The 23,459-nt window shown below is 36.3% G+C and overlaps 1 protein-coding gene across 1 annotated transcript; it reads left to right on the top strand.

Annotated features, from left to right (window-relative positions):
- Positions 1-3,104: 3,104 nt before the first annotated feature.
- LOC141540854 (olfactory receptor 6K3-like) lies at positions 3,105-4,043 on the top strand. The gene has a single exon (XM_074264793.1). It carries the CDS (start codon positions 3,111-3,113, stop codon positions 4,041-4,043), a length of 933 nt encoding a protein of 310 aa, XP_074120894.1. The 5' UTR covers positions 3,105-3,110.
- Positions 4,044-23,459: the final 19,416 nt, after the last annotated feature.

Genomic DNA, 23,459 nt, shown 5'->3' with positions numbered 1-23,459 from the left:
TAAGGAGATGTTATGAGCCAGAATTTGAGACAAGGTAATGTACTTGATTCACACCTTTAAAGGAGTTCATACCTTTAAAGGAGTTTACAACTTTAAAGGAGTTCACTCATTGGTTCACACATTAGACTTCACACCTTTACAGAGATATATAAGGAGGAAAGGAAAAGCCTGTTGTTAGACTTTGGGAGATTCACAACTAGGATTGACTTCACAATCCCACTCTTGGAAGTGGAGAAGTCATTCTAACTTCCACATTTGTGCTGGTTGGAGACAGTCGGACAAGAGCTCTCAGGAACCAAAGAGAGAAGAAGGCCTCCAGAAAACTAGCTGAGCCCCAAGTGAAAGAGATAAGATTTTGGAAGACAGAATATTTGAAGGACACAATAAAGGATCTGGACTTTAATTCCTGGCTGCATTTTGGGATTATTGAACTGAACTAAAAGAAAGGCTGCCTCTAGAAGCTCCCCAAGAAATCTGCTCTAAGAGAATGATTATAATTTAGAGAACAGAACATTACATTGTGGTTAGAAGACCATTATCCACTAAAGGAGATTAGAGAGGGCATGATATAATATTTGAGTTCAATCTTAATGGATAGACAAGTTTCTAGGTAGGGGGCAGTGAGTGAACAAGGCAGAGTCAGAAATCACCAAAAAAGTTTTTGATTTGAGGGTTTATTCTTGTTCATACTCCTTACTTCATTGGGATCTGGGGACATACTATGAGGAAGTAAACATCTTAATAGACTCCATGTGAGAAAGAACTGTTTTTCTGTGTAACTGTAGGCTTCTGGGAAAAAATCCCCAATAGAGACAATTTTCCTAATCCTACCATTTCTTGATGAGGTGTTATAATATGCCACTGCCAGTGAACAACAAAGACATTGAAAAGGCAAGGAATGAAGAGAGGAGAAAGTATTCTTGCACCTGGCAGACATGAACATGAGAACTAGTGGTAAGTTTTGTGTTTAGGGGGATAGCCAGAACCATTGGAGAGGGCTACTATGTCAGGAAATTAGGTTTTCCTGAAGTGAATATATTCTCTCTGGGACTTAGTCATAGGAAGTTTTGAGAAGACAGAGATGATATTGTGTAGAAGGACACAGTTAGGAAGCAATGATATATGGCTCTGGCTTTGGCTGATTGTGTGGTTGTAGACCATGGACCTAGAGAAGACATCTGATTGAATGGAGTAAAAAGTCCTGTGAACCATCAGAATGATAGCAGCTAGCCTGATCTCTTTGAGGAGCCTACTGTAGGAGTGAGAGAGTGCTAGACTGGGAATCAGAGTAACCTGGATTGATAAATCATACCTCTGACACTTATTAGCAGATATTTTACTTACTTGTAAGTATTTTCTCAATTTCTTTATCTATAAGCAAGGAAGGAGAGAGGAGAAATAGAAAGGGAATGGATATTTGTTTTTTGTCTGCTATATGCCAGGTCTTGTGTGCTAAGCACTTTACAAATGTTATTTTGCAGATTATAAGGCACAAAAAGGGGAATGAATTAAAAAACACTTTTAAAGTGATCATCAGATCATAGACAGGTAGATGACGCTGTAGATCGCACCTTGAGCATGTTGGCAGAAAGAACTGAATTCCATTCTACCCTCAGATATGATTTCAGGCAAGCCACTTAATCTCTCTGCCTCAGTTTCCTCATCTGTCAAATAATGATAATGCTTCCATCTCCTAGAGATGAGAATCAAATGATTTAACATATATAAAATGTTTATAAAGGCAAAATGCTATGTTAGTACTATCATAGAATTAACAATTGTAAGGGGTCTCAGAGGCCAGAAAAGCTCAATTCCTCCTTTTGACAATTAAGAAACTTGCCTAGGGCCACATGGCTGCTAAGTATCAAAAATAGGAATTAAGCTCATCTTTTTGGCTCCAAGCCCAGTCTTTTATCGAAAGTATCACCTATAAATGTCAATTACAATAAGATAATTATCATTTCTATGGCACTTAATTGGTTTAGGAAGCAGCTGGAAAGTGTAGTTAATAAAGAGTGTTGATCTTGAATTCAAGAGGACCCTGGTTCAAATTCAGTTTCAGGTACTAGTTGTGTATCTTGGGCAAATTTTTTAACCTCCTTCAGTTTCCTCATCTGTAAAATGGGGATAATAATAAGCCCTGCCTATAAGCGTTGCTGTTAGGAGAAAAAGCATTTTGCAAAGTTTATATGGCTATACAATTACTAGGTGCTGCTGCTGCAACAATCACACTTGCTGCCATTACTACTACTACTGATATTACTACTGTTGCTGCTGCTGCTGCTATTGCTACTCCTACTTCCAACCATAGTCCTTTAGCTTTTGGAGGTATTATTACTTAAACTATATTTTACAAGTATCATCTCTATTTTACAGATGAGAAAACTGAAACTGAGAGAAGTTAAAGTAGTGCAGTGTCATACAGTAAGGGATGGCGTCTGGAATCCTTCTAAGCCTGTCTTATGGCCTGTCTAGTACATAAATCACTGCCTTTTCTGGCAGATGAGGAAACCAATGTGCCAAAATGTGACTTCACTAGTATCACATAACAAGCCCAGGGAATTGAGCTCTACTCACAGGCAGGTCCTTCCTTCTTCACTTTTTTTTTTTTTTTTTTAAGAGTTCTTCTTGGTGTCCTCACATATTCTTTCTCTGATTTTCCCCTGAACTTTGGACACTAAGGGAAAACTCAGTACAAATAATTTTTCAAATGCAAATATTTTCAGAAAAGCTGCTGTAATCCTCTTCTTGTCTATGGAAATAAAGGATGTTAGAGATGGGAACATCAGTCTGAGGAGAGAGATCTGGCCTCCAAGAACCTCAGATCTCCTCCATTTTACGAGGAGCTGTCAGAAAAGAATAATAGTGGAGAAAAGGAGCTATTCAAAACACTTTATTAAAAGCAAAAGAAGGAAGTATATAAAATAATTTCTGAGGCATCTCCTAACTCTCCATTATTTGAATTTAAAGCACTGCGCAAATTGAAGGTTGGCAAGGGAGGAAGAATAGTGTTGATTTATATTTTAAACAAAATCAAGAGACCTGGCCTTTTGAAGTAGGGAGCCAGTATTTGTTCTTTTTTTTCCTTTGTAGGTGATTCTACCCATAATATGGAGAATAAGAACCAATCAATGGTGACAGAGTTTTTCTTCTCTGTGTTCCCCCGGTTTCAGGAAGGGGGCTACCTGTTTTTCATCCCTTTGCTCTTCATCTACCTATTCATTGTCATTGGGAACCTCATGATTTTCATTGCTATCAGGCTGGATGCCTGGCTCCATAACCCCATGTACAATTTCATCAGCATCTTCTCCTTCACAGAGATTTGGTATACCACAGCCACCATCCCCAAGATGCTCTCAAACCTGGTCAGTGACCAGAAGACTATCTCCTTCACTGGTTGCCTCCTACAGATGTATTTCTTCCATTCACTTGGAAACACTGAGGGCATTTTGCTGATGACAATGGCCATTGACAGATACATTGCCATCTGTAATCCCCTTAGATACCCAACCATAATGACCCCCAGGCTCTGTGTCCAGTTGAACATGGCTTCCTATGTCTTTGGCTTCCTTATCTTACTCCCTGAGATTGCATGGATTTCCACTCTACCCTTCTGTGGCTCCAATCAGATCCATCAGATATTCTGTGACTTTGCCCCTGTACTGAACTTGGCTTGTAAAGATACCTCTATGCTCCTGGTACAAGATATAATCCATGCTATTGCCATTCTCTTTACTGTTCTAATCATTGCCCTCTCCTATATTCGAATTATCATTGTGATCCTAAAGATACCCTCAACAGAGGGTCGCCAAAAGGCTTTTTCCACTTGTGCCAGCCACCTGGCTGTCTTCCTATTGTTCTTTGGCAGTGTGGGACTCATGTATCTTCGTTTTTCTGCCACTTACCCTCCATTCTGGGACACAACCATTGCAGTAATGTTTGCTGTCCTTGCCCCCTTTTTTAACCCTATTATTTATAGCTTGAGGAACAAGGACATGAAAGAAGCCATCAAGAAACTTCTCTGTCCAAAAGAAAAACAATAACATAAAATAAACACATAACGTACATATATACAATTGTGTACTGTATCACATACATATATGCACATATGTAATATGTATCCACATATACATATATATATGTGTATATATGTGAATACATATAGCCTGTGTGTGCATACATACATATTTTGTGTATGTATACACACATTGCAGCTAAATCATACCTAATGCTTTATGGTTTACTGAGAACTTTATGTACTTTTTCTCTTTTAATCATCCCTACCTACAGCTCAAAGTTAAAAAAAAAAATTAAAAACCTAATATAATGTCTATTTACCCTTACTCAGTCCTGTAACTAAGGTGAAAAAGTGAAACTTTTACCTTGAGCACTGATATTTAAGAGGCAAAAAAACTTATAGGATGGCTTTTTAAAATAGTGTGCATTTTAAACGTATTACATATTTTCATTTTGATTACATTTTAACCTCTTCAACAAGATAGAAATAACTGGATTTAATTCTGAGTTAGCCAAAGTAACTGAATCCAAAAGCTATTGGATGACTTTTTTTTTTTTTTTTTATTCAGTGGCTAAATACTGGACAAACTTTTCCTTTAGTACCTTCTGCTTTTTTCACTTTCCTACTGAAAATTTCTCCAGAAGCGGCTTTATTTTTTTCATGAAAGGTATGTCAAGGTCTGTCTCTCTCATTCCAGAATACTATCTTGTTAAATCTCATCCTGCTCAATAGAATCAATTTAAAATACTTTTTAATTATTTTTATGGGATAAATCACCAAGTTGTTTTAACCATAGTTTTAAATCTACTTGACCTTGTCACTGAAATGGCTCATTATGACTACTTTGCAAAAACATTTTTCCTTCTTACTAAATCAAATATGGAAAATCAACATTCAAAATTTTGCCTTATAACTAATCAAGAAGCACTTATTAAGTACTTTGAATGAGCCCTCTATGGTTTAGACTTTATTACTGTTGTTTGTCTTTTGTTCTGGAAGAGGACCATGACATCAGGAAGGTGATTCCATGACATCAGGAAGGTGATACCATGACATACAAGTGAACTGGATTTAATTGAAGGAGAACTGTACAAGGTCACCTGCCTTACTTTCCTCTCCAGAGTTTTCTGGGTCCAGTGGTAAGAGAGATCAAGATGGCCCTGGATTGGCCTTTTAAGCTAAGCTCTTCAACAGGACTCAGTTTGACTGAAGCCATACTCATTCAGTGATTAGACACTGTGGCTACCAGTAAATAAATGTATACATATGTGTATATATATATAATTAAATATAGGTATTAAATTACAGAACCTAAGACTATTTCCTGGATTTGAAAGGAGAACTTAGGTTCAGATATGGCACCTGAATACTTGTATATAGTGTAAGGAAGTAGGTCATTCCACAATTCCATCCTGGGTTCCTACTAGAAATCATGCAGTCCTGCATGAGTGTAACAAGTGTATCTCATCTAGCATTCCCATACTTACTTAGATTTGTCCAAGATTGCATTGATTTTTTCAGCATCAGGGATAGGATTTCAACCCAAGTTCCCTGACTTCAAATTCTGCATTCTTTCTATTGCACCACACAACTTCCCAATATGAGAGGTCCTATTTGTATGCCACAAGTATGATGTCATGTCCCAAATGAATTTAAATTATATCTAGTTTTCATATCATCCAAATACTATTGAGTTAGTTGTTCTGTGCTATCTTCCAATTACTTGATATAAAGTGTGTTCCCTTATTTCCCTCCCTAGGATTCAGAGGATATGAATAACCACATTTTAATGAGATTTGGAATCTGCATGATGGGCACCATCACACACACACCCAGGTCCTTTCTCTGTCTTTTTTTTTTCAGCTCAATAAAGTGCACATTCTTTTGAAATATAAATTGTATCTCATTCTCAATGAGATTCTCAATTGTTGCATGGCAACGTTGTGGTATTTTTTTTTAATTAACTTCTATTGTAGATCATTGTATCTTTCATGCTAACCTCCTTTATAAATATTCCAACATAAACAGAATTCAGTCTGAAAAACTCAAGGCATTTCAAGGGGGTTTTAATGTTTTTCAAGAAAGTTTTTAAGGAGTCATTTTAAAGCATATTATGTAGATGCAAATAAACAAATCCATAAAATCCTAGTAGCTAAATATTAACTAAATTAATGGGTTTGGGTTGTTGTTCTTGAAGTGCCATGACATATAAATGAATTTGATTTAAATGAGAAAGAACTGTGCAAAGTCACCAGCCTCACTTTCTCCTCTGGTGTCATCTGGGTCTATTGGAAAAATATAGATCAGGATGACTGCAGATGGTCCAGGATGTAGTAGGAGCCTCTAGTCTTTAAAAGTTAAGGTCTTTATTGGGTCTCAGTCTGCCTGAAGCAATACCCAATCAGTGATTAAGTGGTAAATGTGACAGATAATGTGAAGGTATCACCTCCTTGATGAACAAAAGATAAACAACAACCTTTATTAATAGTGCTGATATGAAGTGTTCCCCTGGGACCCAAGTAGAACTGGCCAGTTGGGCAGCAAAGCTTTTTTCTCTCCTCTTCTGTTCTCTCCTTCTTCTTGTCTCCTCTCCTCCCTTTTCTTTTTCTCTCCTCTCTTTTCCTTCCCTTTCCTTTCTTTCCCTCTGTCCACACAAAGTATGTATTTCTTTACTCATAGACACTGCCTAAAAGAATATAAATTTCATTTTTTCCCCCCTGAGGCTGGGGCTAAGTGACTTGCCCAGGGTCACACAGCTAGGAAGTGTTAAGTGTCTGAGGCCAGATTTGAACTTGGGTCCTCCTGAATTCAAGGCTGGTGCTCTACGCACTGCACCACCTAGCTGCTCCAAGGATATAAAATTTAATTTCTGAAACCTTACAAGCTATCTTGGGATTTATTGCTAGATTGTCTCAAGCCAAGCCCTACTTGTTCATTTTTAGAGCCTTGATTGTCTCAGAGTAAATACAAATATCAACTGTTTGTGTTTTGACCAGAAACCCTGAGACCCTCCCCTCCCATTGATAAAAAAGAAAGAAAGAAAGAAAGAAAGAAAGAAAGAAAGAAAGAAAGAAAGAAAGAAAGAAAGAAAAGAAAGAAAGAAAGAAAGAAAGAAAGAAAGAAAGAAAGAAAGAAAGAAAGAAAGAAAAAAAGAAAAAAAGAAAGAAAGGAAGGAAGGAAGAAAGAAAGAAAGAAAGAAAGGAAGGAAGAAAGAAAGGAAGAAAGAAAGAAAGAAAGAAAGAAAGAAAGAAAGAAAGAAAGAAAGAAAGAAAGAAAGAAAGAAAGAAAGAAAGAAAGAAAGAAAGAGAGAGAGAGAGAAGGAGAGAGGGGGAAGGGAAGGAGGGAGGGAAAGAGGGAGGGAAGGAGGAAGAGAGGGAGGAAGGGAGGAAGGGAGGAAGGAAGGAAGGAAGGAAGGAAGGAAGGAAGGAAGGAAGGAAGGAAGGAAGGAAGGAAGGAAGGAAGGAAGGAAGGAAGGAAGGAAGGAAGGAAAGAAGGGAGGGAGGGAGGGAGGGAGGAAGGAAGGAAGGAAGGAAGGAGGGAGAAAGGGAGGAAGGAGGGAGAAAGGGAGGAAGGAAGGAAGGAAGGAAGGAAGGAAGGAAGGAAGGAAGGAAGGAAGGAAGGAAGGAAGGAAGGAAGGGAGGGAGGGAGGGAGGGAGGGAGGAAGGAAGGAAGGAAGGAAGGAAGGAAGGAAGGGAGGGAGGAAGAAAGGAAGGAAGGGAGGAAGAAAGGAAGGAAGGAAGGAAGGAAGGAAGGAAGGAAGGAAGGAAGGAAGGAAGGAAGGAAGGAAGGAAGGAAGGAAGGAAGGAAGGAAGGAAGGAAGGAAGGAAGGAAGGAAGGAAGGGAAGAAAGGAGGAAGGGAGGGAGGGAGGAAAGGAGGGAGGGAGGGAGGGAGGGAGGGAGGGAGGGAGGAAGGGAGGAAGGGATTGAGAGAGGGAGGGACTGAGGGAGAGAAGGAGGGAGAGAAGGAAGAAAAGAAGAAAAATAGAATAGAATAGAATAGAAAATGAGTTTGGGGTGTTACAACTATGAACTGAGAAGCTTACCAAGTGAAAAACCATAGCAGCCAATAAAAGATTTCCTCTGAACTAACACCATGTTCTACTAGATATTGTCTTTTTATTTCTGTTTTGTCATAAAATGAGAAAATGCACAATAAAGTTATAGAGAACGAGGCAGAAATTTTTATACTCAGAGATAGTTGAGAAAGAATTAAGAAAACTGTCCTCTTTTAATTAAATTTAATGTTCTCAGGTCTCTTGATAGAAATCAAAACTTGCCATGTATGTGGGGCTGTTGAAAATCTTAGAGGTATAGACAACTGAAAGAGTACTCAAATTAAGAAAAGACTTAAGATTAATCTTAGGTGAAACTAGGGTTCTATTTAAAAGTTTTCTGGTTTGTATATATGGTATAGTTATGTCTCTAATTATACTTCGGTGTTGTTTGGCATTATAAAAATTTTTGCTTTAAGCTCAAATCCCCATATGATACCGAACTTCTTGTGTTTGTTTTGCTATTGTGGGTCATGTTTTATTTAAATTCCAGGATTAGATAGACAATTCAATGAATGTCTATGACAGATCAGATCAAATAACAATTAATAAAAACTTATAGCAGGATAAATAGCATGAATACCAAGCAAATAGAAATATTCTCAGCCCCCTCAGCCAAAGAGGAAGGGAATCAACATCTTGTAAGTAAGTACCTATTATGTGCCAATCACTACACTAACCACTTTACAATTTTATTTAATCCTCACAACAAATCTATGAGATAGATGCTATTATTTTACCTATTTTTACAATTGAGAAAACTGAAGCAGTCACAGGTGAAGTGACTTGTATAGGCTTTCATAACTAATAAATGCCTGATTTGAACTCAGTCATTCTTGACTCCTAATCCAGTAAGCTATCTACTGTGTCACCTTGTTGCCTCAACTAATTAGAAACTAATTTATTTCATGACTTCTATTGATCATGTCACCATGGTATAGAGAATATTTACTACTAGCAATGTTCTAGTAGTATTTATTCTCCTCAGCAGTGAAATCTAAGATATTTTGGAGGTTGTTTTTCCTGGAAGTATTCCATCTAGGGAAGACTATTAACCTATCTTGGGAACTGGAAAATTCTCTCACTACATTCTTTCTGCCTCTCTCTGTCTCTCTGTCTTTGTCTCTCTTTCAGTCTCTCTCTTTCTGTGTTTCTCTGTTTCTGTCTGTCTCTCTCTTTGTATCTCCCTGTCTCTGTCTTTGTTTCTCTCTCATCTCTCCCTGCCCCCATTCCCACTTTGATTCTTTTGTTGTTCTCCCTAGTCATGTTTTTACTATATCCTATCTCACCAAACCCAAGAAGAAACCAAACATATTTTGAAACTACTCTGGAATGATATCTACAGAATCAGAATCTGCACTGATGAAATAATTGCACTTCAAACTCACATTTAATTTATTAAGGATGTAATTGTTGTGCCACAGTTCTCTTTTATTGTCCTGACTCAGTTTCCCTAAATTGTTTTGCCTGGATTTCCCTAATTGTTCTAAGTTTCCCTAACTTGGTTCTGCCTCAGTTTCCCTAAATGTTCTGTTTCAATTTCCCTAATTGTTCTGCTTTAGTTTCTCTAATTTGTTCTGCCTCAGTTTCCATAATTGGTCCTGCCTCAGTTTCCTTAATTGTTCTGCCTCAATAGCCTTAATGGCAAACCTCCCCCTCCCCCTCTCCCTGCTCATTAAGACTGGTATAACTCAGAGGTTATGAATCGTCAATGTGTAAACTCAAAAAGGGGGAGTCCAGACTTTCTGTCTCTAGCCAGACACTTTCTTACCTCCCTATTAATAAGAATTTATGGTCCTACCCCCCCAACCTGTCAGAACTGGATTAATGGAGATTCCTGCTCACCAGAGTTTGGACTCCACCCCCCTGCCTTTGTTTAGCTACTGTGTATAAATATGTCATTGAGAATTCACGTTGGCTGCCGGCTGCCTGACTGCTAGATGCTGGATTCTTGGAGAAAATAGTTTCATTCAGTTCTGGGACCAAACCACGGATCCATTTGGTCCTAATAAATCTCTCCCTTTCAAATAAAATATTAAAAACTCTCTAATCTCTATCTTGCCTCAGTTTCTCTAGCATTACATAATAATGGTTGAGACAACATGACATTAATGTATTTTTAGTTATAAATACAAATGAGATTCTAAAAAATCTTTATGTGGAAACTTATGATCAACTTTCTATTGATGAGCCCTTTAATGTGTAGGTTTACTGATCCTCAGATAGCAAAAATCTTCTATAGTTCACATGCACTTGAAACTTTTTCAGTAGTAGTGGCATCAAGATTTATTGAAACAAAAAAAAAAGTATAATAGGGTATAAGACATTTTCAAGAATAAATATGACCAGGAAAAGAAGTGTACTTATTAGAATAAAAAGACAATCTCAATGCTAAAATAATATTCACAAAATATCAAAAAAAATTAGAGAATATTCTCCATTTTGGTGAATAATAGCAGAAGTAAAAAGACTGATCTTCCTGACCCTATGTATTAAAATTTTTAGAAGTCAGTTATCAATGACCATTTGTTAAGCATCTACTGTGTACCAGATACTATATTCAAAGAAAGGCAAAATATAGTCCCTATTCCCAAGAACTCATATTGTAAAAGGGAGAAAGCAAGCAAATAATAAGAAAATATGCATGAAGAAAATATAGATAGATAAATGAGATAAGATAGATAGATAGATCTAGTAAATTAGAAATAATCAATAGGGGGCAGCTGGGTGGTGCAGTGGATAGAACACTAGCCCTGAAGTCAGGAGGACCTGAGTTCAAATCTGGTATCAGGCAGTTAACACATCCTAGCTATGTGACTCTGGGCAAGTCACTTAACTCCAATTTCCTCAGGGGGAAAAAAAATAATCAACAGAAAGGAAAATTAGAATAAGGGAGATTGGGAAAAGCTTCCTGTAAAACTCAGGCTTTTAGTAGGGACTAGGGACATTGGAAGATACAGATAAGGGAAGAGAGCATTCCAGATATGGCAAGAACTAAGGAAAATGTCTGGAGTAAGAAGATGAAGCATCTTGTTTGAGGAACAGCAAGGAAGCCAGAATCATTAGGTCTTAGAGTATATAGTAGGGGGTTGTATTTCATGTTAGATTGAGAATCAATTTTCTTGATTAAGTGATTTACCTTATGGAAGAAAGTACACTCTTGCCAGGAAATTATGAGGGATTCAAGGAAAAATTTTAATTGATGAAATTCAGATTTTCTCATCAGAAATATTAAATAGTTGCAATGATATTAGTTAGGATAACATTAGGATAATCATTTGGATCAATGAATTTAGAAAGTCTTAGGAAATGCAGATTGGCATACAGAAGTATTGGGCATATTCAATATAGAGTTGCAGAAAACAAAAGTGTCCATTCAGGAGTCATTTGATTCTTACAAGTTTGGATAGAGTGATGGAGTTTATAATTCAACTCATTGGTTCAATGAATGAATATCAAGATTTTGAATATAGGGAAGAATCATTTGTAAGGCAAGGGAGAAAAGAAATGAAAAACAAACTACTGAATTAATGCAATTAGGAATAATTATGGATTCATAATATTCATCTCTGTTGGTTCCAAAGCTAATATAGTTAAGACAAAAGGATATCAGAACTATAAAAACATTTAAAACTCATCTGGCCTCATCAGTACCTAAATTAGAATGGCAAAAACAAATCAAAACTAAAAACTCCCTGGAAGATAGTAGCAGATAATATGATATGATAATATAAAGGCATCACTTTGGAGGATGAGAAAACAGAGAAATTCTGAAGATATACATTAATTCTCATGATTTCAATGCAAAGCTGGGCACTGGAAAATATGACAAAAGTATATTGCAAAATATGGGTCATGTGCAAATGTTTCAAAAACATTTGAAAAATCTCATGGAATTGGATGATGGAAGATTAAGAAAAATATCATAAAAGAATGAAAAGTAAAAACAGAAAAATTTTCAAGAAAGTGTGTTGACATCTAATAAAATAGCAATATTATATGTATACTGAATAGAAGAAATTGGATGGAGGCAAAAAATGGGGTCAATAAAGATTTTTATAACAAATTTTATTTGCAGCAAGTCCTGCAGACACAATATATTGTGATTATAATGTTGCAGACCTTAATATACTTCATAAGTATGAATGAATAAATTTGAATACAATAAAAATGACAAAAGTAGCCATAATAGATCAAATACCTACCCAATAAGCCTGCCCAGGCAGTGACACAAATTTGAGAGTACTGAAAAAGTGATTATTGAAGCATCAGAAGCAGAGTGATATAAGGTGTGGGAAGGAAAGGAAATAAACACTTATTAAACTCCTATTATGCTAAGCATTTTACAAATATTATTTCATTTGATCCTCACAACCTTGTGAGGCAGCAAATATTATGATATGCATTTCATAGATGAAGAAACTAAGACAGATTAAATGATTTGCTCAGGATTCAGAGGCTGAATTTGAACTAAGGTCTTTGTGACTTCAGTCTATTTAAAACATTACCAGCTGTTTCAAAAAAAAAAAAATAGAGAGAGAGAAAAAATCTCAGGCTTTATTTTGGAAATAATGCTTTGGATCTTGACTCTGATTCCTATTATTGTATGACTGATCTCTCCAGGCCTCAACTTGTTATCTGTAACATGAGGAGTTTCATTTAATTGGTCTTTAAGGTTGTTTTTTTTTACTTTAAATAGAGCAACTTATTTTCTTATTACTGGATGACAAAGAGGTTATCTGTAGTTACTAAACAAGTTGTGAAGTTTCTTAATTATATTATTTTTGATAATAATCTCCATTCTCTTGTGGCCATCCTCAATGTATAGATTAGAAAAGAATAGGTACCATACCACACATGAAGGAAAGCTCCTCATGAATACATGAACTAGATATAAATGGTTATATCTTAAACAACTTAGAGAAGCAAGGAACAAATTAGCCTTCATATCTATGGATATGATTTTTAATTATGCAAATAAATGTAATATAGTAAAAATATATGCAAGGACAGTTTTCAACATTCACCAGCAAAATCTTGTGTTTCAATTTTTTTTTCTTTATACTTTCCCTCAACCCCCTCCGCTAGACAATCCAATGTATGGTAAACATGTGCAATTCTTCTATACATATTTCCACATTTATGCTGCACAAGAAAAATCAGATCAAAAAGAAAAAAAAATTAGAAAGAGAACAAAATGCAAGCAAACAACAACAAAAAGTGAAAATACTATGTTGTGATACATACTGAGTCAAATTTATTTTTAAAGAAGATCCATTCCCTGTAACGTGCTCTCCCGGCAGTTACAATTACTAGTCTGTCCTAGACCCACCAGAGTACCTTTGACCACCGTCCTTTGCAGTGTGAACTCTACCCGGCTCGCCTCCTCTGAGGCCTTCAAAGGTCTCTGGCCACAATCTCTTGAATCTATAGCTTAATAACCGGTAGCACACTCAAGAACAGCCATGTGTAATCTTAAAAGCCTTTATTATACCTACTCACATAATGCCCTGACTGATGCCCTGACTTGTTGGTTCCTGAGTGAACACCTGGTCAAAAGATCTGCGTGTTCACTACCAAAATCCTTACCTCTTTTGGCTATCCATCTTGGCTCGGCCACCCAGGCTAGGAAGCCAGGGTGAAGGGTGCCAGGTTAAAGAGAGTGACTGCTGCCTGCAGTGGGCTTACATAGGGCCTGTGAGGTCACACACACAGCCAATCAGTGAGAAAGTCACCCATTACGAAGCTATCTCAAAATGGACAGGATCCCACCTACAAGGCAGTCCTAATATCCACAGAAATTACTTCCGGGCCTCAATGATGCGCTGTGGCGCAGCCATTTAAAGGGCCCTTACAATTCCCCATATGATAAATGATCAAAAGATATTATCTATGCCCAAAGGGTTATAAAACATGCATATCCTTTGACCTAACAATACTATTACTGACATGAATCCCAAAAGATAATTTTTTTTAAAGGAAAAGAATTATATATAAAAATATTTATAGCAGCTCTTCTCAGGGCAAAGAATTGGAAATTGAGGGGATGCCAATTAGTTGGAGAATAGGTGAATAAATCATAGTATGTGATTATGAAAGGATGTTATTTTTCTATACAAAATAATAAGCTGGATACTATCAGAAAGTCCTCTGTGAACTCAAGCAAAGCTAAATGTGCTGTGTACATTATAATACCAAATTTGTGAGATGATCCACTGTGAATGATTCAGAAATATTCTCAGCAATACAATGATCCAAGACTACTCTGAAGAACTAAAGTAAAAAATACTATCCCTAGCAATAAACTGGGAAAACACTTTTACATCCAAAGGATCTGATAAAGGCCTCATTTCTAATATACATAGAAAATTAACTCAAATTTATAATAGTTCAAGCCATTTTCCAATTGATAAATGGTCAAAGGATATGAACAGATAATTTTCAGATGAAGAAATTGAAACTATATGTAGTCACATGAAAAGGTGATCCAAAGAAATGCAAATTAAGACAATTCTGAGATACCATTACATACCTTTCAGGTTGGCTAAGATGACAGGAAAAGATACCGACGAATGTGGGAGGGGATGTGGGACAACTGGGACACTGAGATATTGTAGATGGAACCATGAATGGATACAACCATTCTGGAGATCAATTTGGACCTATATTCAAAAAGTTATCAAAGTGCATACCCTTTAATGCAGCAATGTTTCTACTGGGATCATATCCCAAAGACATCGATCTTAAAGGAGGAAAAAGGACCCACATGTGCAAAAAATGTTTGTGGCAGCCCTTCTTGTAGTGGCAAAAAAACTGGAAACTGAGTGGATGCCCATCAATTGGAGAATGGCTGAATAAATTATGGTATATGAATGTTGCGGAATATTATTGTTGTGTAAAAAAGGATCAGCAGGATGATTCCAGAGAGGTCTGGAGAGACTTATATGAACTGATGCTGAGTGAAATGAGCAGCACCAGGAGATCATTACACAAGGAAAAAGCAAGACTATATAGGACGGTTAATTCTGACAGACATGGCTCTTCTCAGCAGTGAGATGATTCAAACCAGTTCCAGTTGTTCAGTGATGCAGAGAGCCATCTACACCCCGAGAGAGTATGGTGGCAAGTGAGTGTGGACCACAATATAGCATTATCTCTCTTTCTTTTGTTGTTTGCTTACATTTTGTTTTCTTTCTCAGGTGTTCTTTTCCTTCCTTCTTGATTTGATTTTTCTTGTGTAGCAAGATAACTGTATAAATATGTATACATATATTGGATTTAACATGTATTTCAACATATTTAACATTTATTGGACTACCTGCCAGCTAGGGGAGGAGGTGGGGGAAAAGGGGAAAATTTGGAACAAGGGTCAATGTTGGAAAAATTACCCATGCATATCTTTGCAAATAAATAAATTAATAAATGAAAACAAAACAACAACAAAATACTATCCCTACCCATAAAAAGAACTGATTGTGTTAAATACAGATTGAAGCATACTTTTTTTTTTTTTTTACTTCCTCATATGACTTCTCAATAGGGGTTGGGAAGAAGAAAGGGGAGAATCTGGGATTCAAATCTGAAAAACAAATGTAAAAAAATTAATTTTAGAGTAATTGAAAAAAATATTTAAACAGAAAAAATAAATAAATGTAACTATAAATGGCCCTTACTACAATCAAAATCTCCAATATTATCCATAAGAAAAGTCTAGGATTTTTGGAAATATTGTAGAATCTTTGAAAGAGTTTTAGAATTGCCATAGTTTTAAATCTGCATATAGCACTCAGAAAAAATGTTTATTTTTCCCTAAAGAATTTGGATTTCTGGGGCAGCTAGGTGGCGAAGTGGATAGAGTACCAACCTTGAATTCAGGAGGACCGGAGTTCAAATCTGTTCTCAGACACCTAACACTTCCTAGCTGTGTGACCCTGGGCAAGTCACTTAACCCCAGCCTCAAAAAAAAAAAAAAAAAAAAAAGAATTTGGATTTCGTTGTGAAATTTCTCATGATTTTCCAGCTTAATTTCACTGTTTTTTTTTCTTGTAGATGTGAAGAAGTAGCTGTTCTCTAGACTGCTTTAAAATTTGGATTGATATTGAATTTAATAAAATTAATTAGAGAAAAGAATTATTCAAACAGGACTGATCTGTGCTCTAAATCTAGCTTCTACTGCTATATCTTTGTTGCGGAAAGAGACAACTGATCTACTGGTTTCTGACTACTACCATATAGATATGAAAACTGGTAAATGAACGGAATAGTTTTTGCATGTAAAATGATTTGGAGATGCATTCAACTGAATTAATGTTATTTGACTAGCGATAAGTTTTGTTTCAATATTTCACATTTCAAGTCTGTGATATTGTTTTATGTTACTGTAATGTTTATTGTTTTTGGGATTGGCAGTTCAGAAAATTTTATATAGAAATGCTGTTGGAATGATTACTACAATGTTATGTATTTATACCATTGGGGCTCTAGCTCATCATTTCACAGGAGTATTACAAATTAAGCCTCAACTCTGCAATCACTTAATTGACTGAAAGGTATAGATAATAGAAGATCATGTTTTGCTCATTTTAGGGGAAGGATTATAAAATGGGAAGTGGAGATTTGGCAGAGCAAAATTGGTCCTTTAAGATTTTCCTTCAATAGTTTGTCTTCCACCTCCCTGATTTATTCTGTAGTTTCTCAGTCAAAAATTCTTTGTGACCTCATTTGGGGTTTTCTTGGCAAAGATACTGAAGTGGTTTGTCATTTCCTTCTCTATTTCATTTTATAATTGAGTAACTGAACCAAATACGATTAAATGACTTGCCCAGGATCACACAACCACTAAGTTTATGAAGTCAGATTTGAACTCAAGAAAATGAATCTTCCTGACTCCCCAGGCCTGGCATAATGCTGCTGTGTCATCTAGCTGCCCAGTCTTGCATACAGATGTGAAAGTTTATGATTCCTTGTAAACATAGTGGCTAATAGTCATAACCAAGAAAAGAGTCTAAGCTACATGATTTATTAGCAAAACAGACATAATAAATAGGTCAATGGAGTTCCCAGTCAGTCTAGATTCCCTGACTGAATACAGAGTCAAGCAGATTTTTGAATATTAAAAATGCAATTAAACAAGATCAATTAATTTAAAGACAATTAACCAGGCTATAAAACAAGGAAATCTGATGTTTAATTGTAGGGAAGATTAGGAATTTTCCAATTTGGAAGGGGGGAGAGTGAACAGGTGCATTTGCATTTTCCTGAAATTATCCCCAAGTATTCAATCAAAGGAACATAAAAACAATAACTAATTGACCACTACAGAACCAATATAGAGATAAGACATATGGATTGATTCATCTCTATAATTGTAATAAAATTCCTTGCTCCAATCTTCAGATCAGATTAGATTTCTGATTAGCATTACATAGGTTCTTACTTAAGGGTCTCTAGTCAAGAAGTAGAGACAGTTCAACTTCTGAGCCATGCAAGGCTAGGTTCAAACAACTCAGCAAAGTTTTCTCATAATTCCCATAACTGAAAAAAAAATTTCATCAGACACAAATGGGCCAAGACTCATAACTGAATAAAAATAGAACTGAACTAAATCTATATTGAATCAAAACATGGAGTCAATGTAGTTCATTGAATTCCCAGGAATGAAATAAACTAAGTGAAGTTCACTTCTCAAAAAATATGACCTCAACCCTATACTCATTACTAATTACTTACTATACTAATTATAGATTAAAATTTTGCAATAACAAGTTATGCTATATACAAAAGTTGCAGATGTTTGCTTTTTGTAGATAAGCATGCGTTTCCCTTCTGTTCTTCCTGTCCTTTTTGACACATTAGCATTAAGTTCCTAATATGGTAAAGAGTGTGTTATTGGCTAGTATTCTTTGTCTTTGAGGTAGATTTCCATGTTTAGAATGGAAGCCTGGACTCCCAGACAATGGGAAGAAGGACCAGGATGAGGGGATGGGGATTTCTATGCTAGGGTTTATATAATACTATATTTTGCAGCTTGTGTTTTGCACTCATCTACTGATGACACCTTGTCTGTTGGGAGTTATCCTTTTTGGCCAGACTGTAATGAATCCTTTTTGCTTTTCTACTTTGAGAGTCTCTGATTATAATTTGAGTAGAGGTCATCACTGTCCCCCACACCCACAAAAAATAACAACAGATACTTTTATTCATCAAACTTCTTGTCATAATATTTTTTTTTTTTTTGCTTTCTACACATAGATATATCACATGGAATTTTACTACATCCAGGAGAGATTTTTTAACATGTTCTTTTCTATATCACAAAACTATTTCCCACTGATAATCAAAAAATGAAACACATAATAATATTAATGACAGAAAAATAATTCAGTGAAAACCTTTTTTATAATTGAAATTTGTATATATAAACATGCCATGGGAAAAAAAAAACAAATATTACAGGATACAAAATATAAGTAAGGAATTAATAATTTTAATTGCATTGATATAATTCTCCAGGATTACTGTCTCCAAAAAGGAATTGTGAACAGTTGCCCATCATCAGACCCTGGATGGTTCTTAGGATGCTAATTCCTCTGGAGAGATGCTAGGAATCCCCTGGGCAGAAGAACATGAAGTTCTTACTCTATGTTGCAATACCAAAGTGCAATACCTGAAACCAATCTCAGCAATTCACTAGAAGGATACAGAAATAATACAAGGATAAGAAATTGACATCTTAGTAGATTTCTTATCCTTGGATTCTTTATTTTCCTTACAGTTTCCTTTTCCAAGGTATCCCCTTATTGCCTGCTCTTGGAGATTGAAGCAGACCTATGATATTCCCACAGCTGTGGAGGAAAGAGCAGAACAATGATACCTGCTTTGACTGGTTGGTGTCTTTTGAATGAATCTGGTTCCCCTACCAATCAACAATTCATTTCTTCAACATCTGAAAAGCAGACAGAAAAACATTACAGAATTTCTACACATGCATCATGTTAGACAGCAATATCCTTACATTGTAAGGATACTTACACTGTACACTTTGTCTTTTTTTTTTTTTTTTTAAGGCTCCCCAGCCTCTTCAGTGTGCAAAGGCAGCAAGCAGGTCAGGCTGAGCATATTCTGAGGATACAGCTATCTTTATAAGGTCCTTAGTTTATAAGATTTATAAAAAAGAAGAAAAAATAGCCCATTACATGGACATGCTCAAAAATGACTGAATATGATCATGATAAAATGATTTATAAATTTTATAAAACTTATAGTGAAGACAGCATTGTCTTTGGAATCAGAGATCTTGGGTCCAAATTCCATCTCTGGACCTCATTATTTGTGCAAGCTTAGTTAAGTTATTTAACTTGGCTAGTCCGCAATCTCTTTATCTGTAAAATGAAGAGGTTAAGCTAGATTTCTTCTATGGTTTCTTCCAACTTTAGATTGTCTACAAAATGAATGGATGAAATTGAATACTGAATTGATAGTTCAGAGAGACTATCAGTTATTCAAAGTCATAGATAATTAGAGGTAGAATTAATACTATCATTTAGATAAAGTTAAATCCTACCAATCCAAAAAGCTTTAATAAAAGTCCTCAGTCCTGAATCACCAGATTACACAAACAGGAAGCAAAGAGAATTAAATAAACACTTATTAATCAGCTATAATGTGCTGGGTTCTGTGCATGACACTAGAAAAAGATATGCAATTAAATATAGCCAGATCTTTGACTTTTAGGGCTTATAGTGTAAGAGAGATAAGTGATAGAAGTACACAAGTAATTTTAATAAAAAATAAAATATGATAAAGGCACAAGAGAGTTGCAAGTGCTAAGCAAGATCTGGGGTTAGAAGACCATTATCAACTAAAGGAGATTAGAGAGGGCATGATATAGGAAGTAGAATTTGAGTTCAGTCTTAATGGATAGACAAGTTTCTAGGCAGGGGACCTTGAATGAGCAAGGCAGAGTCAGAAATCACCAAAAAAGTTTTTGATTTGAGAGTGTGTGTGTGTGTGTGTGTGTGTGTGTGTGTGTGTTTTCCCCCTGAGGCTGGGGTTAAGTGACTTGCCCAGGGTCACACAGCTAGGAAGTGTTAAGTGTCTGAGACCAGATTTGAAATCAGGTCCTCCTGAATTCAAGACTGGTGCTCTATCTATTCCTAGCTGCCCCATTGAGGGTTTGTTCTTGTTCATACTCCTGACTTCATTGGGATCTGGGGACATAATATGAGAAATACACATCTTAATAGACTCCGTATGAGAAAGAACTGTTTTTCTGTGTAACTGTAGTCTTCTGGGAAAAAATCCCCAATAGAGACAATTTTCCTAATCCTACCATTTCTTAATAAGGTCTTATAATATGCCACTGTCAGTGAACAACAAAGACATTGAAAAGGCAAGGAATGAAGAGAGGAGAAAGTACTCTTGTTTCTGGCAGACATGAACATGATAACTAGTGGTAAGTTTTGTGTTTGGGGGGATAGCCAGAACCATTGGAGAGGGCTACTATGTCAGGAAATTAAGTTTTCCTGAAGTGAGGATATTAGGAATATCCTAATTAGGCACAGGAAGTTTTGAGAAGACAGATATCATATTGTGTGGAAGGACACAGTTAGGAAGCAATGTCCTCTGGCTCGGGCTTTGGCTGCTTCTGTAATTGTAAACCATGGACCTAGAGAAATCATCTGATTGAATGGAGTAAAGTCCTGTGAACCATCAGAATCTCACATGACTAACATCTGTCCTTATTGTGTGGTAAATGACCTTTTGGTTCTGCAGCTCATTTAATCATTGGATTGTTAAAATTGATACTCACCCACTTAACTTCTGTGGAAATTCTGCTTTTATGAATGTTTAGATGCAGCTTATATTTAGGAAGTTTTCCTAAATGTCTATGCCAAACTATGTTACTCTCTCCCAACAATGCCTTCATAAATGGTTTAACGATTGTCACTGGCCCAAAACTGTATCAGTTGGGAGCCAGCCTTCCACAATGAGCCTCTAGTCCTTTAAGGATTTTTGTTACCAGACAAGAAAACAGTACTCTGACAGATCTGAATTTGTTATCTTTTTTTTGTTTGTAGGACTTGTAGTTTTCTTGGGATGTCAAATTAAATGGATCCCTAGATAGCAGCTAGCCTGATCTCTTTGAGGAGCCTAGTGTAGGAGTGAGAGAGTGCTAGACTAGGAATCAGAGTAACCTGGATTGATAAATCTTGCCTCTGACACTTATTAGCAGATATTTAACTTACTTATAAACATTTTTCATTTTCCTTCTCAAGGAAGGAGAGAGGAGAAATAGAAAGGGAATGGATATTTGTTTTTTGTCTGCTATATGCCAGGTCTTGTGTGCTAAGCACTTTACAAATGTTATTTTGCAGATTATAAGGCACAAAAAGGGGAATGAATAAAAAACACTTTGTGAATTTTAAAGTGATCATCAGATCATAGACAGGTAGGTGACTCTGTAGATAGCACCTTGGGCATGGTGTCAGAAAGAACTGAATTCCATTCCACTCTCAGACATAATTTTAGGCAAGTCACTTAATCTCTATGCTTCAGTTTCCTCATCTGTCAAATAATGATAATGCTTCCATCTCCTAGAGATGAGAATCAAATGATTTAACATATATAAAATGTTTATAAAGGCAAAATGCTATGTTAGTACTATCATAGAATTAGCAATTATAAGGGGTCTCAAAGGCCAAAAAACTCCTCCTTTTGACAATTAAGAAACTTGCCTAGGGCCACATGGCTACTAAGCATCAAAAATAGGAATTAAGCTCATCTTTTTGGCTCCAAGCCCAGTCTTTTATCGAAAGTATCACCTATAAATGTCAATTACAATATGGTAATTATCATTTCTATGGCACTTAATTGGTTTAGGAAGCAGCTGGAAAGTGTAGTTAATAAAGAATGTTGATCTTGAATTCAAGAGGACCCTGGTTCAAATTCAGTTTCAGGTACTAGTTGTGTATCTTGGGCAAATTTTTTAACCTCCTTCAGTTTCCTCATCTGTAAAATGGAGATAATAATAAGCTCTGCCTATAAGTGTTGCTGTTAGGAGAAAAAGCATTTTGCAAAGTTTATATGGCTATACAAATACTAGGTGCTGCTGCTGCAACAATCACCCTTGCTGCCATTACTACTACTACTGATATTACTACTACTACTACTACTGCTGCTGCTGCTTCTGCTACTCCTAATTCCGACCATGGTTCTTTAGCTTTTGGAGGTATTATTACTTAAACTATATTTTACAAGTATCATCTCTATTTCACAAATGAGAAAACTGAAACTGAGAGAAGTTAAAGTAGTGCAGTGTCATACAGTAAGGGATGGAGTCTGGAATCCATCTAAGCCTGTCTTATGGCCTGTCTAGTACATAAATCACTGCCTTCTCTGACAGATGAGGAAACCAATGTGCCAAAATGTGACTTCACTAGTATCATATAACAAGCCCAGGGAATTGAGCTCTACTCACAGGAAGGTCCTTCCTTCTTCACTTTTTCTTTTTAGAGCTCTTTTTGGTGCCCTCACATATTCTTTCTCTGATTTTCCCCTGAACTTTGGACACTAAGGGAAAACTCAGTACAAATAATTTTTCAAATGCAAATATTTTCAGAAAAGCTGCTGTAATCCTCTTCTTGTCTATGGAAATAAAGGATGTTAGAGATGGGAACATCAATCCGAGGAGAGAGATCTGGCCTCCAAGAACCTCGGATCTCCTCCATATTACGAGGAGCTGTCAGAAAAGGATAATAGTGGAGAAAAGGAGCTATTCAAAACACTTTTATTAAAAGCAAAAGAAGGAAGTATATAAAATAATTTCTGAGGCATCTCCTAACTCTCCATTATCTGAATTTAAAGCACTGAGCAAATTGAAGGTTGGCAAGGGAGGAGGAATAGTGTTGATTTGTATTTTAAAAGAAATCAAGAGACCTGGCCTTTTGAAGTAAGGATAATAAGGTAGTAAAAAGAGATAGTTGAAGATAAAAATAATTAACCGGAAATTCTTGTCTGAGGAGGGGTTAAAGGAGATAATTTGAGATACAAATGATCAAGAGAAATTCCTGTCTTATTTACAAATATCTCCAGAACCTCTTGGATAACATCTCTGTGCAAATGTTGTTTTGATGACCCTAGTTATATATAAAAGGAAGTTCTAAAAAATGAAATCCTTGCACTGAGTTCATACCAGCCTTGTGCCCACCAACTGGTGTCCCCTTGCCAGGGAGTTTGGCCTTCCTGGAGGCCAAATGCCTGTCTATTCCTTTACTGTCAATAAAGACTTTGTTTTGATACAGCATTGAGTAGTGAATCCAATCGCTACCTAACCTGTCCTTGGTTACTTTGGGGAAGGAGAGAGGTTAATCAGACCCAGGAGGAGAAGA

The sequence above is a fragment of the Sminthopsis crassicaudata genome, chromosome 4 (assembly GCF_048593235.1).
Source record: "Sminthopsis crassicaudata isolate SCR6 chromosome 4, ASM4859323v1, whole genome shotgun sequence".
Classification (NCBI taxonomy): domain Eukaryota; kingdom Metazoa; phylum Chordata; class Mammalia; order Dasyuromorphia; family Dasyuridae; genus Sminthopsis; species Sminthopsis crassicaudata.
Note: the sequence above shows the minus strand (reverse complement) of the source record. Positions and strands in the feature narration are given on the sequence as shown.

Coding starts and splice junctions, on each gene's coding strand:
- LOC141540854 (XM_074264793.1), top strand. CDS start 3,111: ATGGAGAATAAGAACCAATCAATGGTGACAGAGTTTTTCTTCTCTGTG.